Source organism: Hordeum vulgare, chromosome 2H, assembly GCF_904849725.1.
Source record: "Hordeum vulgare subsp. vulgare chromosome 2H, MorexV3_pseudomolecules_assembly, whole genome shotgun sequence".
NCBI lineage: Eukaryota > Viridiplantae > Streptophyta > Magnoliopsida > Poales > Poaceae > Hordeum > Hordeum vulgare.
In genome coordinates, this window is record NC_058519.1 from 501,914,986 (window position 1) to 501,931,050 (window position 16,065).

Genomic DNA, 16,065 nt, shown 5'->3' on the forward strand with positions numbered 1-16,065 from the left:
CTAGAAGCAAAACAAAACAGCAACAAAATAATAACAGAATCCAGACTTAGAAATATTTCAGCTCCTCTAAAACAGCACTATTCAAGCAATTTGAGGGCAGTCAAACAACACCTAAACATGCATTTCTATTGCAACTAAAAATACCAGGGGCTGAACAAAACTCCCAAGATCAACTCTCCAGTTGACAACTAATTCAAACGAGGCCCGGAATAAAACCTACGGATTAAACAAAAGGGCTTCACGACAAAATATCTCGCGAACTAACTTCCTCGAAAGCTAAAACTAATTGCACAGAAAAATCCATGGGATTTTTCTACCCCGGAAACATATATAATATATGGGGTTTGCAACACAAAATAACGCTACACAATAATGCGAGATAATACCTCTAAACGGGAAAATAAACTACCGGCAAAACCCTACACGGAAAAATACGAGTGACCGCTCTAAAATACGTAGACATATGGTCCCTAAAACATGGACATTAAATCTATGGCATACGGGCAATCCGGATACACACGAAAATTAACTACGGAACGGAACCTATTGTAACAGCACGCAAAACAAAGCATTAGGCACCCTAAACAGCGTTAAACAAATATGCATGTTGGATAATCGTGTTCTACTCGCGAGGCTACCCCAAAAGATATATAACACGCGTCGTTCCGACTTACGGGTAAAAAGATACGGTCGTTTGAAAAACGTCTATTTCCCTGAAATAGATTTAAATTTTAAAACCTTGGGGGCTCTCGGGCCGCTGGTGGAGCTGGGCCAGGCGGCGCTGCTGCGGCCCATGCGGCCGGGGCGAGGCCGAGCCGGCCTGGGGGAGAGTTGGGCCGAGGCCCAACTAGCGCCTGCGAGGGGACGGGGCTCTCCCGTCGGGCTCCTCCCGAGCGGGAGCCGAGGGTGGCGGCGGCGCCGGTTGCTAGTGACGGCGGCCGGCGTCGGCTCGGGTCGCGGGGGCCAGGGGACCCCAGCCCGGCCTGGATCGGGCCGGCGGCGGGCGGCGGCGCACGCGGCGCCGGCGGCAGCTGCAGGGCGGCGGAGCGACGGGATCGGACGCGGGGGCTCCCGGGGCGGCCGGCGAGCTTCGGACCGGCGGCGGCCGGCGTGGAGGAGCGGGGAGGCGGCGAGCGGCGCGAGGACTCCGGTGGCGGCGGCGGGGCTGCGCGCGGCGGCCGGCATGGAGGAGCGGGGAGGCGCGGGGTGCTCGGGAGGCGGCGGCTGGCGGCGCGCCGGATGGGCCTGCCCGGGCCCGATCTGGGCTCGGCGGGCCCGCGGCGGCTGGGGGAGGAGAGAGGCTGTGGGGGCGGCTAGGGTTAGGGTTTGGTAGGTGGGGCGCGGAAAACGAGGCAGGGAAGAGGGGCTGTCCAAAAATTAAGGAAGAGGGGGTATTTATAAGGAAAAAGGAGGCTCGGCTAACCGGAATCGCGATCCGGATCCAACCGCGGGGTCGGATTCGGACGATTCCGAACGCGGGGCGTGCTACGTGGCCGTGTTGTGTAGGCATCCGGAGACGAGAGGGAGAGCGGGCGACGCGGCACGAATTTTTAAAACATCGACAGACGTCCGACGAATAACCGAAGACGGTGCCGCTACGGTCGACCGTTCGGGTACCAGACGGATTCCGATCGCGACGAAATTCGACAGGCGGCCTGGCTATATCTAATCGCGACCGCGTGCCAAGTTTCACCTCGAACAGAGAGAGTTTTAAACACACTTTAAAACAGGGTTTCGACGATGCCGCGGGCGCGTGCGTGTGCGGTCGGACTCGGAACGAACAACGACGAACGCGAAGAGAAGCGGCAACTAACAACGAATGCAAGTTTGAAAACGGGCGGCAACGGAGACACCGATGCAATGCAGATGATGTGCATGATGCGATGATGCTGCGGCAACTGAAAATAGACACGCGACGAAAACAGAAAGAAAAGGGGAAGCTTCTGGAACGTCGGCATCGGGGTGTCACAGGATGCCCAAGGCACCATAAGTAAATATTACAAGAAGTCTCAAGCATCTAAGCTTGGGGGTGCTACACATCCCACCTCTCTTTGTCAACAAATATCGGTTAGCCTATGTTGATTCTAAGTTTTTATTTGTCCACATGATATGTTCTATTATTGGAGTGCATTTTGTTGAGTTTGTTGTTTGAATACAATTATTAGATCTGAAAATATTTATTGAGAGAGACTCATCACATAGCTACTTAATTGTTTGACTACTCATTGGTCTTCACTTATATCTTTTGAGAGTAGTTTGATGTTTACTCTTGTGCTTAACTTATATTATAAGAGCAAATTGGGAATGAATGAAGTATCATAAATCTGAAATTATCAATGTGCTTTATGCACAGTTGTCGCTTCATATTTTGTTTAGAAAGTAAAATATATTGAAGTTTGACAATCGCAATATTGGTCATAAAAGGAATTCATGAATGATTAGTATAAGAAAGAGAACTTTCACATACAAATATATTATCTTGGACATATTTTATGATTGTGAATACCCATTAATTATTTTCAACGTTGATAAAATTGTTGAAGTTGAACAAGGAAGACAATGTAATGGTTATGTTTGGGTATATTTGCATAGAAGTTATATTGTTATGGATCCTCCAACATGTGGTGCTTGTTTAGAACCTTTTGCTAGCCAAAACTTCGTACTAGGTAGAGATACTACTTATGCATCCAAATCCTTGAGCCAAGTTTCTTCCATGAGAGTCCACCATACCTACATATATATTGTATTTCACTACCATTCCAAGTAAATTTGCATGTGCCACCTCTAAAACCTTCAAATAAACATATGTTTTGTGTGTCCGTACAACTCATGGAGCGCTCGAAAGGTCAATATCCTCCATCTAAGCGAGTTATTCTCATGATGAGTGTTTAGTCACTTGTCATTGCATGAGAGGCTCAAAAAAGGATGCCCATTTCTGCATAATACAAAAACAAAATAAACAAGAACTCCCCCTGGTAATTCGGTTGTTTGGAGGGCACCCATGGATACGGTTAACAATGGAATGTGTTCGAATGGTTGAGGGGGAGTAAAAATTTCAATTTTTTCGGGAACAGCCAATAATGTGATTAGCATGCAAGATATCGAAATCCCTTGTCGTAACGTTGGCAACAAAGGCACACCACCCAAAATATAATCATCTATGTTTTAAACAATGAGCTCTGGCACCTCTATAAATCGAGCTTCCCTCTACAAAGGGACAATCTATTTACTTTTATGTTATTTACTTTCACGTTACTTACTTCCCATGTTGAGTCAAATTATCATTCCAACCTCAATCTATTAGTTGGCAACCATCATGTTGTGGGGAAAGATCCACGCATATATATCCAGTTAAATATAGTCAATCATGATTCACTATTGTTGACAATTATCTTTGTGATAAGTACGTTGGGAGGTGAGACATTAAGACCCTGTCTTTCTATGTGTCCGATGGATGTTATTTGTTCTAAAAATATGCTTTGAGTATTAGCAATCATAGAAGACTATGATAATTGAGTATGTGACGCTCTTACTTAGACTTTGCTGAAAATAAGACGCATTGAAATTGTTTGGTGACTAAGAACATAGGTTGTTAAGTTTCAAGAGAATGCATTGTTTGAACCATAACATGTGAATTGATTGCTACTTTATCATCAGAAGTTTTATGAGAAAAGAGTTGTTGTTTATGATGCTAGGAAAAGTGATTGGAATTATCATTGATCAAACTTATATACTATGCTAGCATGGACGAGTAGGAATTAAGCTTGGGGATGTCGATACGTCTCCAATGTATCGATTATTTATGAAGTATTCATGCCATATTTACCTATGTTTACAATATATTTATATAGTTTTGATGCACTTCATGTGATTTAATTGGAACTGACCCGAACAGTTCTATTTTCAGCAGAATTACATTGTGTTGTTTTTGTGCAGAAAATAAAAGTTCTCGGAATCGCCCGAAACTTTTTGCTGATTTTTTCTGGAAGAAATAAGAAATATTGGAGCGAAGAACCTCTGAAGGGGGGGCCACCAGGTGCCCCCAAGCCATCAGGGCGCGGCCACCCCCTGGGCGCGCCCTGATAGTTTAGGACTATCTCGTGGCTCCGTTTGACGTGATTCCAATGCTGAAAATCCTATATAATGGGAAACCCCTAGAAGTTAACCTAGAACTTCCACTATGCGACCGCAAGCCTCTGTACCAGACAGAACTCATCTAGAGCCTTGTTCCGGCAATCTCTCGGAGGGGGCAATCATCACCGAAGGCCATCTTCATCATCTCGACGGTGTCCATGACGAGGAGGGAGTAGTTCACCCTCGGGGCTGAGGGTATGTACCAGTAGCTATGTGTTTGATCTCTATCTCTCTCATGTTCTTGAGATGTCACGATCTTGATGTATCACTGGCTTTATTAATATATTCCCTTGGTATATGTCGGATTAATTGAATCATATGGTATCTGTACCTTGCTATATTGATGTGATTAATTGAATCTTTGCCTTTGAGATTTTGTTATGTCGAATTGAAATTTGGATTTGCGATCACCTAATGTATGTCTTGCATGTGGATACTCGTGATGAAAATGGGGTGTTCTATTGATTCACTTGATATATGTTTTGGTATTCAACTTGCGGATTCCTGTGGTGACAATGGGGTAATCTATGCACATGGGTTGATACATGTTCTTGTCTTACTTTCTCCGATAGAAATATTGGGGGTACTCAATGAAGTTCTTTGTGATAGATTGAATATGATGAATCTTAGGTCATCCACTAGTGCATCCATACAATTTGCCATTGTATTGGGCGTGTTGGGAACACACGAGATTTCTTGTATTTGATTGCAGGGTTGTTCGAGAGAGATCATCTTCATCCTATACCTCCCACAAATTGATAAACCTTAGGTCAACCATTTGAGGAAAAAATGCTACTGTCCTACAAAACTCTGCGCTTGGAGGCTCGAGAGAGTTTACAAGAATAAGGTTGTGTAGTAGACATGAGTGATCCGCATTGTCTTCACATTTTAGGCAATTGAAGCATGGGGAGGCCTCATCTTGCAAACCATGCCTAGCTCGTCTATTAAAAGTCCATAAAAAATAGTGCACCACCACCCAGGCAAAACTTTTGCACTTGAGTGGAGTCGAGCTTCTCCAAATGCATGTGACAATAGGAGATCGTACTAACCCAATGCAAAGCCGCTTGTAGATAGAGCTAGCCATGTATTTGCCTGATGCATCACAAGGCCAAGCAAACAAATCTTGATCCTTGGTGTTGCGCCGCACCAACGCAATGGCATGACAAAAATGAGCAATTTTAATGTGCGCGAGAAAGGAAATCTATCCTTGAATTTCCAACACCCATGTATTGTTGATCAGGGCCAGCTACACAGATCGTTTGCTCTGAGCACGCATGCTAACCATAGCAAGGATCATGGGAGCAATGTCGACGATCACGAAACCATGGATCCATCGATCTTTCCATAAAAGTATGTTGTTCTCAATTCCCATTGTTAACTCAACCAGGTTGTCCAAAACCACCTTGGACTGCTGATCCACAATCACCGACACACCCTGCCAAAGTCTTTTCTGGTGTGTCCGACGCAACCACTCTCATCGAACGCAAAGAGCCAACGCGTGCAACTTAAGGTTCTTGACTCCAAGACCACCAAAACATCTTGGCTGCCAAATCGTATCCCACGCAACCGGACATTGTCCACCATTAGTCTGATACTTGCCAGCCCAAAAGAAGGACGTCATCCATTTGTCGATCTCTTCAATGACCTAGATCGGGTCGTCCAACACCATGAGATGATGGATTGGCCTTGCAATAGCCACCGATTTCACTAGAACCAATCTTCGAGGGCGTTGGATGAGCCCACGTTGCGACGCTGGAACGAACTGTCGTGTCTGGTCCAGTAAAGGTTGCCAATCTTCCCTTGCTAGTTGTTTTATCGCCAAAGGAAGCCCAAGGTACCAAGAAGGGAAGCTTCGGATGTTGCATTGCAGAAGGTTGGCAACGCGATGACTGTCCTCGACGCCGCTTGTGATTAGGACATCACATGATTCATTATAATTTATTGGGAAACCCAAAGCCTCACTAGATAGCCCAAGAGCTTCCCTGACGAATTGTAGGTCCTGAACTGATGGCCTCACAAAAAGAGCCATGTCATCGGCATAGATTATCATCCTTTTGGTGGCAGTGATACCATTGAACGAGCTACCAACTCCATCCACCATAACTCGATTGATAATCGCAGTCAATGCATAGATGGCAATGACAAACAGCAAATGGGAGATCGGGTCCCCTTGCCGCGGTCCATGAGCGTGATGGAAGCACCCGCCTAATAAAGGAGAACCAAGATCCAACATAGTCAACTTGAGCCAAAGCCTTTAGTCGTGAGGACCTAGAACAAAAAAGGCCATGAGAGAGAATCAAATGTCTTTGCAATATGAAGTTTTAAAAAGAGTCTCGGTTCTTTTCTTCTTGGATCTTATGCGCAACGTAACGAACCAACAAGAAGTTATCATGGATGTTTTGCGAACAACTTGGCGAAGCTATGTGGACAACTTGGAAAAGTTATAATGTAGGCTAATAGGTCTAAAGTCGTCATCCTCCAAGGCCTCAACCTTCTTAGGGATTGGCTCCATGTGGGCAGAGTTGAGCTTGTGAAATTCCCTACCATCATCGAGAAAAAGCTCAACCAGTGTCACCATGATGTCAATTTTTGATGATCATTCATGCTTTATGATAAAAAGCAACAATGAATCCGTCTGTCCAGAAGCTCTGTCGGGCCCGGGGGATAGTGCCTCTTTTATGATGTTTTCATAGGGTGATTTCGGAGTTCTTTGGAGATCAAACTTATTCATTGGGGTTTCCCTAAGATCAAATCACTTTGATATTGGTGTCCTTAATCTATCTGTTGTTTGCATTGTCTTCTACTCAAACTTTGTACTAAATCATAAAAAAAAAATAGACGGAGGGAGTAGAACATAATCACCATCCTCTGTACAAAAACCTAATTGCCATCTAGTGCTAATTAGCAAACTCCGAAGCTAATGAAAGCATACGTGCAAAGAACACAAGGATGTCATGCAACGAAGCGATGCTACCCTCAACCAGTTCACCTTTCCTCCACTGCCTTTCTGTGCCCTCGAACAAATCGGGAACAAAGAATTACCGCTGCTTGATCTACTTAACCCATTTAACTACTGACCAACACGCAAATTGCCGCCGTGGTGCATGTCAGTCCACCATAGTGCAACATACAGCGCCAGCGCCATGGAGGCCATACCGCTGCTGCTCTTCCTCGCCCTCCTCGTCCTCCCGGCGCACTGCCTGCAGTCGCCGCGGCAGTCCTACCACCTCGAACTCGCCCGCGTCGACGCCGTGGACACCGAAAGCCTCAACATCACCGACCACGAGCTCCTCCGGCGCGCCATCCAGCGCAGCCGGAACCGGCTGGCCAGCATCATGCCCCGCCTGTCCCCGACCCGCCACAGCAAGGTGGTGGTGGGCGAGGCCCCGGTGCTGTCTGCCGGGGGCGAGTACCTGGTGAAGCTGGGCCTGGGCACGCCGCAGCACTGCTTCACGGCGGCCATCGACACGGCCAGCGACCTCATCTGGACGCAGTGCCAGCCGTGCGTCAAGTGCTACCGACAGCAAGACCCCGTCTTCAACCCCATGGCGTCGACCACCTACGCCGTGGTGCCGTGCAACAGCGATACGTGCGACGAGCTGGACACCCACCGGTGCGGCCGCAGCGGCAGCAGCGACGACGACGACGACGACGTGTGCCAGTACACCTACACGTACGGCGGGAACTCGACGACGAGGGGCACGCTGGCCGTCGACAAGCTGACCATCGGCGACGACGCGTTCCACGGCGTCGTCTTCGGCTGCAGCAGCTCCAGCGTCGGGGGCCCGCCCGCGCAGGTGTCGGGGGTCGTGGGCCTCGGCCGCGGGCCGCTCTCGCTGGTGTCCCAGCTGTCGGTGCGGAGGTTCATGTACTGCCTGCCCCCGCCGGCGTCCAGGAGCGCGGGGAGGCTGGTCCTCGGCGCCGACGCCACCGCCATCCGCAACGCGTCGGACCGGATCGTGGTGCCCATGTCCATCAACCCGCGGTACCCGTCCTACTACTACCTCAACCTCAACGGGATGTCCATCGGCGACAAGGCCATGACCTCCTTCAGGAGCACCATGAACGCGACGACTCCAGACCCCAACACCAACGTGGCGGCGCCTCCCGTGTCCGGCGACGGCGAGGGCGGCGGCGGCACGGGGCCGAACGCGTACGGGATGATCATCGACATCGCATCAACGATCACGTTCCTGGAGGAGTCGCTGTACGAGGAGCTGGTGGACGACCTGGAGGAGGAGATCAGGCTGCCGCGGGGTTCCGGGTCGAACCTGGGGCTGGACCTCTGCTTCATCCTGCCGGAGGGGGTGACGATGAGCCACGTGTACGCGCCGCCCATGTCGCTGGCGTTCGACGGCCAGTGGCTGAGGCTGGAGAAGGAGCAGCTGTTCGTGGAGGACAGGGAGAGCGGGATGATGTGCCTCATGATCGGCAAGACGGACGGGGTGTCCATCCTCGGCAACTACCAGCAGCAGAACATCCAGGTCATGTACAACCTGCGCCGGGGGAGGATCACCTTCGTCAACACCAACTGCGAATCCGGGCGCTAGACCAGGATTCAACTTGCACTACTCGTTGTCGTGATAAACATAATAACAAATTTAGACATCGACCATAAAAAAAAAGACGTCGAAGAGGATAGGTAAGGTATTGCATTGAGCATTCAGAAATCTGAACATTCAGCTAGCTCCTCTGAACATTCAGAAATCTGAACTGGACAAGTGGACAGTGAGGACAGAAAAAGGAGCAACCACTCGTTGAATTTGTGAGTAGAGTACATTTTTACATCATATCTATTACTATCATCCAAAAATGTATCAAGCGAATTGATACAATGGTCTAAGGGCATGTTTTTTCTTTCCCTTTTTGCATAATGTAAATGAATCGAATTTATGAATCAGCGAAGAATGTTAATTTTATGTTCGCACAAGGGAATTCAATTTTATTTGTCACATTCTACTTTTTTCTAGGCTCCTTGCATTGGTCCTCAGTGTGAGTAAAATAGAAGGAGAACCAATAGCTCCCATCACCATCTTACTTGTGTAATTTTTATATTGCCATCTATAGAGGGTCATGAATATATTCACAACTCACAAGCTATTCAGACCTTATACAAGAATAAAGATGTTTCCGCAACAATCCATTCCACCTTCATGTGGTCCTATGATGAGATTATCAAATGGTCTCTGCATACTTGCGCACAGCAGTTGCCAAATCCTGAACATGTTGATCCACAACACCTGCCATGACCACATAACTGATGCACAAACTTGCAGTTTTTCTATAAGAACAAAGAAAACATAAGTGACAACCTTACCTATTTTGTTTAACGCATCCTCAAGTTTGAACAGATACTCCTTATTAGGTCCAGTTGGGCCTTCGGCTAGGTAGATTTGCCTGAACATAACATAGATTATCATCAAAATTTACCACGGTTTCAGTTCAAACAAAATAATGCTGAAGTTAAGGAGGTGCTATACTTGGCCATTTCTTCCAGCGGAGCAGGACCCAGATAGTTTTGGTTGGCCTCCTTATTTGTGGTGGCTAAATATCTGTTGGTGGAATGCAGTTCCATCAGTTTCTTTAAGCAATTTTACCAAGAGCTCATTTTAACAATACCATAAAAACACTTACACCATCATATTTTGGACTTCCGGTATTTTGGGGGAAGAATCCTGAAACATTTCCAAATCACATGAAACATCTGGAGCATAAGAAATAATTCAAGCACTTGGTAGTCATATCTTACTGTATACAAGTCAAGGTAAACCTTCTCATCATATTGCTTCTCTCTTACTTCCAGATACTGCAATTCAAGGCTGAAGGTAAGTTGACAATAGATGCAGGTAACCAACTCAAAGTTGGTTTATGAAAACACCGATCAAGGGCAATATTACTTTGATGCACAAACGGGCTGCTAGAAGTAGCATCTAGACAAAGTATCCGAGTTCAAATGAAGGGTTCTTACTCTTCTCTTAAAGAAAAAATATTTTTCTTAGCTCAGGGCTGAATCATCAATATCTCAACAAGCGGTATAACAAAGCACACTCATACTATTAACCAATCTGTTTATCTCCATTATGACAGACAAAGAACAGCATTCTCGTTCGAACCATGAAATAATTGTGCATAATCATTTACAAAGTACAGCAATGGTGAACTAAATCCGACTTGGTCAATATATACAGTCTTCTTTTTTACCTCCAGGGCTGTCTGCTTATCTTGCTCCCTTGAAATTTTGTAAGCAACTCCCCACTGCAGTTACACAACAGAAATTCAGTTGCAAATCTTTTTCACACTCCATTAACAGAATTGCCACGAGCATGAAACAAATACTACAGAATAACATAACAATACTGGGGAGCATTAGCATAACGAAAAGACGTTACTGCGGATAACTAACGCACTTGCGAACCCATTTCACATGTACGTAGGAGTACTATCTAAGGTCCTCATGATTTCATTGAAATAACTCAGGGAAGGTACGATTCACCATCCTAACGCAGTCCACACCCATATAAACTTAAGCTTCAATTCATTCCGGTTCAAGACCACTGACACAGACAACCACTATCTGAACAGGCGATGCTACGCAATCACTATCTGATCAATAACTCACTGACAGTGAGGAACAGGAAAAAAAACGGATGTCTCAACCAATCCTAGCACAGGAGGGTTCATCATAAACTCAGAGCAGAGAGTTGGGCGGCGTACGCATGTGGACCCGGGCTGGTGCTCGAGCGTGACGGTCCTCCCGGGGAACTCCGGCGTGCCCCTGTGGTCCGTGCTCCCTGTCGATCCGCCGACAAAAACCAGAGGGTCAGCGAGATAGATCTGAGAAGCTCCGGCGAGCGGTCGCCGGACTGGTCAGTTATCAAATCATACCCTGGTAGAAGACGCGGCGGTAGTCCCTGACGAAGCCGACGAGGCGGGCGTCGTAGGCAAACCCGGGGTTCCACACCAGGGAGCCGTAGCCGAACACCCACATCACCATGCCGCCGCCTCCGTCTACCTCCCCTCACTTGCTCCGGCGGAATCGAAGATCGTCTGCGTATCGGCGGCGCGGGGGATTGGATGATTTGCCCCACTTTACAAAGGGTTGAATGATTTGCCCACTGTTGTCTCTGCCGCTTCTCTGATTGGATGCCTCCCTCCTGCGTTCTTCCAGGACGGCTGGAAAGTTGGAGGCCAACTGGCTGGTCTACTGGAGGCCCACGTTTACCACAAAAAAAAAAGTACTGAAGGCCCATGTTTCAGCCCGGACATGGCAGCCCGGTGGCCCACGTTACAGATCAGGTTATTAGGTGCTACCTTGTTTAGTACCGCATCGCTTGCCTGAGGAGGTTGGAGGGGAAGCTGTGCTATATAACCAAGGCAGGGTGCGACCTTGAAACATACTTACCTGGACGGGGTCAATGGCTGATCAAGAAGAGCCATGGCCTAGGCTAGTGGTCCACATTGCACTTGGTGGATGCGCTAGCTTACCATCTCCCAAAATGGGAGAGTGTACGTCATAATTTGTGATAGGGGGGATACGCGTTCGCGCGGTCCCTGCCAATTCCATTATAAATTTGTTAAATTTGGAATTCCTTTTGCTAACCATTGTCTTCAAAGGTAGGAATTTGTGCTTTGGTATCCTACAACATCAGAGCTGCACAGACAACCATCAAGAGAGGACTCATGAACAATCTGAACAATCAAGATTGCACATGCCAAGCTCCCAAATAATAACTCCAGAACATAATTTCTAATCCTAGCACAGGAGAGTAACAATTACTACTACCTCAGAAGACAGACGCTAAGCTAAAAACAATGCTTACTCGGTCAGACAAGAAGTAAGCATTTCAACTGATGTTTTAGGTAAACAAAAGGAAGCTTGCAGTTTCCGATAAATCCCAGAAAGCCAAACCGTTTAGCACCCCCGAATTCTATAGCGCATTTAGTCAATCATCGCTTTCAGTGTCATCGTAGTCGTTGTCGCCACCACTGCTTGAGTACTCGTGGTACTCAGGCTCCCATGGCTCCCTAAACGACTCAAGAGCACAGCATCTGTCCTCGATGTTGCCGTCAAGCCTGACATTCCAGCTGCCAAGTATGTCCAGCGTACGCAGCAGAGGGCATTTGGTGAGGATGGCATCAAGGCCAACATCACTAAACCAACCATGCGCAAGCTCAAGTTGTGTAAGCATCGGCATGGTATTCGCAATTGCCAGGGCCTCGTCTTCAACCACTCTAGGTGCGGCATTGCTGCCTTGGGGAGGCTGTGGAGGAGGCCTGTTCCTCTTCAGCTGAGCAAGCGACTTGCAACTTCGGCCTATTGCTTCCATGCCCCTCGATGTGATTTTCTCGCAGTAGCTGATGTCCAACACTCTTAGAGCAGGAAGGTGTTCCACATACCTCTCCACGGCTTGGTCAGATATCTCGCTCACCGGGATCTGCAGGACATTAAGCAACTTCCCCCTGTCCAGTGAAAATTAAACATATTACAAACAAAACTTCAATAGTGGCAACAATGGTAAATTAGGTGCCAAATTTGCAGCATATGTGACAGAAAAGAGAAGATGCAGTGCTATTAAGCCAATCAATGCACATAACAAAGCATTGGCATTACAGATCGTCGAAAATAGAGAGGAACCACGGACAATGTTATAGTCCTAATTTCTTATGCTACTCAGAAATGAAGCAGTACAAATTGTTTTCAAATTTTTTGTTAAGTTTTTTTGATTGTGGGTGAACCGTGGGTGCAATGTAGGTGGGTGCACAAAAGCCACTCTCTACAAATTAAGCAATATGTGATGTCTCTCAAGAAATAGAAAAGCTAGTTTGTGCTAGTTTTCTTCACATGACAAGAAGCCTCAGAAAAACCAGGAGCGGCATCCTCTGAAACTAGTTGTTCTCATTTTGTTTTGAGAGAAACAAAGGTTGGCCCTAATGTCATCTAACAGTATCCACACATCATAAAATCAAAATAGCAGATTATCATTTTGTCAAATCAAAATAGCAGATCATGCTGTTCACATTTGCACACAAGCAGATGCCCTTCAGTAGCAAATTAGCGAAGGTTTATCCCCAATGAACTTGCGTGGGTATGTGTTCGCGTGCGACGGTGTAATCGCTGAAAGAAAAGTATGGCTTGAACTCTGATGCATCTTTCTGTAAGACTAAAAATGAAGGAGTTGTGTTAGCAAGACCATTTATTTTTTTACAGAAGTGAGCTGCCATCTACAAATGGTTATCGTATAAACATGCATTTTACAGTGTCATCACTAGTGCCTGGTGACTAAACTGAAAAACCTCTAGCAGCAGCTTTAATGCTCAATAGCTCGTAGGCAAAATTCTACAGCTTGAAATCAATCAATTAATTAATGTCCCAAATATATAGTTCTCAGTTTCTGACAGTTCCAAACTATGAAACTCCTGAACTTTTGATGCAAAATTGAAAATTTTATTAGGAGTAATTGCACCACAGTTCTAAGTGGGGCACTAAACTAGATAAACAGATAGGCAATTTGTAGTTCAAGCAATGAATTTTTTTCCACCATAGTTCACAAGGCATCAAAATATCACGGCAGCTTCTCCTACTTTTGGGCCAGGCAAAGAGGGCAGCGCAACTTACAAGGTGGCGACGCAGCGTCGCTGACGTGATAGGCCGAGAGCCGTAAGATCGTGTAGGCCTAAACTACAAACGGTTATCGTATAAACATGGATTTTACAATGTCATCACTGGTGCCTGATCACTAAACTGAAAAACACCTAGCAGCAGCTCTAATGCACAATAGCTCGTGAGCAAAACTCTACAGCCTGAAAGCAATCAAGTAATTATTACCCCAAATATATACTAGTTCTCACAGGTCCAAACTATGAGTCTCCCGAACTATTGATGTAAAATTGGAAATAAAATTTTACCAGGAGTCATCGCACCACAGTTCTAAATGTGGCGCAAAACTAGATAATCGGATAGGGAATTTCAACAGTTCAAGCATTGGGCTTTTTTCACCACAATTCTCAAGACATCGACATGTCACGGCAGTTTCCTTCTCCTACTAGCATTATGAAACCAAGAACCAAACCTTTTGGGCCAGGCAAAGGGGGTAGCGCGACTTACGAGGAGGCGACGTAGGCAAGCGCAGCGTCGCCGACGCAATAAGCGGAGAGCCGTAAGATCTTGCCTTGGGAGCGGGCGACAAGGCGGCGCACAGCTGCGTCGGCCCTGACTCGGCACTTGACGCGGCGGCACCAGGACTCGATGTCCACGTCCCCCCACATGTCCGGCGACGCAGCGGCCTCCCTCCACGCCTTGCAGACCGCCGCGGGCCCGCGCGCAATCTCGTCGGCGGCTAACCTGCCCCGCAGTATCAGCGCCATTATCTCCGGGCTCGCAGCCTCCGTCCACCTCCAATCGTACATTTCCTCCTTGGCCTCATCGCCCCTCACGTCTCCTCCACCGCCCCCTTCCACGGCCTCCAAAGGACTCGCCTTCTCCGTCTCCGGCAAACACACCTCCTTCTCTCCTCCGCCGGTGGCCGCATCCGCGCTCTTCCCCGCCGCCTCCGGCCAGCTCGTTCCAAGAAACCCTCTCCCGCCGCAGCTTCGTCCATCAAGCCCCACCATTTCCGCCTCCGTCTCCATCCGCCACCCTCCGCCATCTCCGACCATGGCTGCCCCGCCACCAACTTTGGGCTTCTTCTTCATGGCCTCGGCGTGCGACCACTTCACCACGGGCGCCGGCGGCTTCCCTCTCCAACCCCCATTAGGCCGCTCCCTATCCACACCCCACCCCGGGCTCTCTCCTCCGGGGAATCCGGCGCCGGACGGAGCGTTCCGACGCTTCATCGCCGGCGATTTGTCTCGGCCAACTCGCCGTGCTTATTTTGGGGTTTCCCCTTTTCGGGTGGAATTGGGGAGGAGCGGAGAAGCGCACATCCGGCTCACTAGAGCTCAGCTAACCTCTTGTAGCAATGGAGAGGCCGAGGCCCCACCCATGACCTGGATTGTGGGAGCTGATGCGCGACGCGTGTCGGTTCCGACGGATCGACGCCCTTGCCTCTTAGACTTCGTGGGTTCGGGCATGTGGACGGTCGTTTCGCATTCAAAGAGGGAGGAGAGCAGTAAACTGAGTGGATACGTGGGTTTGGACTTTAAGCATTGTACAAGGCTGCTCATAGTGCGGAGTAACATATAATAGTATCATGCATATGTTATTATTGTATGATACTATCTTTATAGGGTTTTTTCACTGTTTTGACCCACGAGACGAAAATAATACCCAGAATGAACTCGATCTGAAACTATTTCATGATCTAACCCCTTTAGAAACGCCAGACCCCGTGGCGTTGCTGATGTATATAGAAACGTCAGTCTACAGTGACGTTTTCGGTTCACATTCATACGCCAGTCTAGCTCGCGTTGAAGATCAGTTAGAAACATCATCCTCACCGACGTTTCTACACAAGCGTCAAACGCCATTATGCACGGCGTTTCTTACCCTAGTATACTACGTATGCATGCAGCAGCGAACAACCAGCAGGAAATCATTTTTTTTCCTGAGCTCAAAAGCACTTCGGCTGTTCATGAGACGAATGGCCAACCGTGCTTTTCTACGTGGACTGCAACGCATTCGTAGACTAACGTTTGAATATGGATCAGAAACGTCGCGGTAGAATGACATTTCTACGTGGAGCAGCAACGCCACGGACTCTGACGTTTTTAAAAGGGTCAAATCCAGAAATACTTTTAGATTGAGTTCGTTCTGTGAATTTTTTACACCCTGCGGGTCAGAACAGTAAAAAAATCCACCTTCATAGTACATAGTATCATAAACTAGTATCATAGGTGTTCTTATTTATTGACATGCATGACACATAGTAGCATAGCATTTAACATGATACGGTATCTACCTATGTTTAGGGATGGGCGTTCGGTTTATATGGT

At 47.5% G+C, this 16,065-nt stretch overlaps 3 protein-coding genes and 1 non-coding gene across 4 annotated transcripts; 2 read left to right on the plus strand and 2 right to left on the minus strand.

Moving 5' to 3' along the window:
• The first annotated feature begins 6,962 nt into the window (after window positions 1–6,962).
• On the plus strand, window positions 6,963–9,058 carry LOC123426852 (aspartyl protease 37-like). The gene has a single exon (XM_045110748.1). It carries the CDS (start codon window positions 7,239–7,241, stop codon window positions 8,682–8,684), a length of 1,446 nt encoding a protein of 481 aa, XP_044966683.1. The 5' UTR covers window positions 6,963–7,238; the 3' UTR covers window positions 8,685–9,058.
• Window positions 9,059–9,168: 110 nt separating this feature from the next.
• On the minus strand, window positions 9,169–11,308 carry LOC123426854 (gamma-glutamylcyclotransferase 2-3). The gene is made up of 8 exons (XM_045110750.1): window positions 11,020–11,308; window positions 10,849–10,925; window positions 10,336–10,389; window positions 9,884–9,940; window positions 9,769–9,809; window positions 9,615–9,686; window positions 9,452–9,531; window positions 9,169–9,374 (listed from the first exon to the last, which is right to left on the minus strand). The coding sequence occupies exons 1-8, from the start codon at window positions 11,126–11,128 to the stop codon at window positions 9,310–9,312; spliced, it is 555 nt and encodes a 184-aa protein (XP_044966685.1). The 5' UTR covers window positions 11,129–11,308; the 3' UTR covers window positions 9,169–9,309.
• Window positions 11,309–11,528: 220 nt separating this feature from the next.
• Window positions 11,529–11,688, plus strand: LOC123433625. Its single transcript, XR_006624970.1, has one exon. It is a non-coding gene; the product is annotated as a U1 spliceosomal RNA (small nuclear RNA).
• Window positions 11,689–11,815: 127 nt separating this feature from the next.
• LOC123426853 (F-box protein FBW2-like) lies at window positions 11,816–15,070 on the minus strand. The gene is made up of 2 exons (XM_045110749.1): window positions 14,240–15,070; window positions 11,816–12,594 (listed from the first exon to the last, which is right to left on the minus strand). Exons 1-2 carry the CDS (start codon window positions 14,965–14,967, stop codon window positions 12,078–12,080), a joined length of 1,245 nt encoding a protein of 414 aa, XP_044966684.1. The 5' UTR covers window positions 14,968–15,070; the 3' UTR covers window positions 11,816–12,077.
• Between the last annotated feature and the right edge of the window lie 995 nt (window positions 15,071–16,065).

What these genes read in the sequence shown, in the direction of transcription:
- LOC123426852 (XM_045110748.1), top strand. Translation starts at nt 7,239, where the DNA reads ATGTCAGTCCACCATAGTGCAACATACAGCGCCAGCGCCATGGAGGCC.
- LOC123426854 (XM_045110750.1), bottom strand. Translation starts at nt 11,128, where the DNA reads ATGGTGATGTGGGTGTTCGGCTACGGCTCCCTGGTGTGGAACCCCGGG. An exon ending in ATAAGCAGACAGCCCTGGAG is followed by an intron (nt 9,941 to 10,335) that starts GTAAAAAAGAAG and finishes CTTGAATTGCAG; the next exon opens with TATCTGGAAGTAAGAGAGAA. An exon ending in TTTACCTTGACTTGTATACA is followed by an intron (nt 9,810 to 9,883) that starts GTAAGATATGAC and finishes GAAATGTTTCAG; the next exon opens with GATTCTTCCCCCAAAATACC.
- LOC123426853 (XM_045110749.1), bottom strand. Translation starts at nt 14,967, where the DNA reads ATGAAGCGTCGGAACGCTCCGTCCGGCGCCGGATTCCCCGGAGGAGAG. An exon ending in CTTGCCTACGTCGCCTCCTC is followed by an intron (nt 12,595 to 14,239) that starts GTAAGTCGCGCT and finishes TTCACTGGACAG; the next exon opens with GGGGAAGTTGCTTAATGTCC.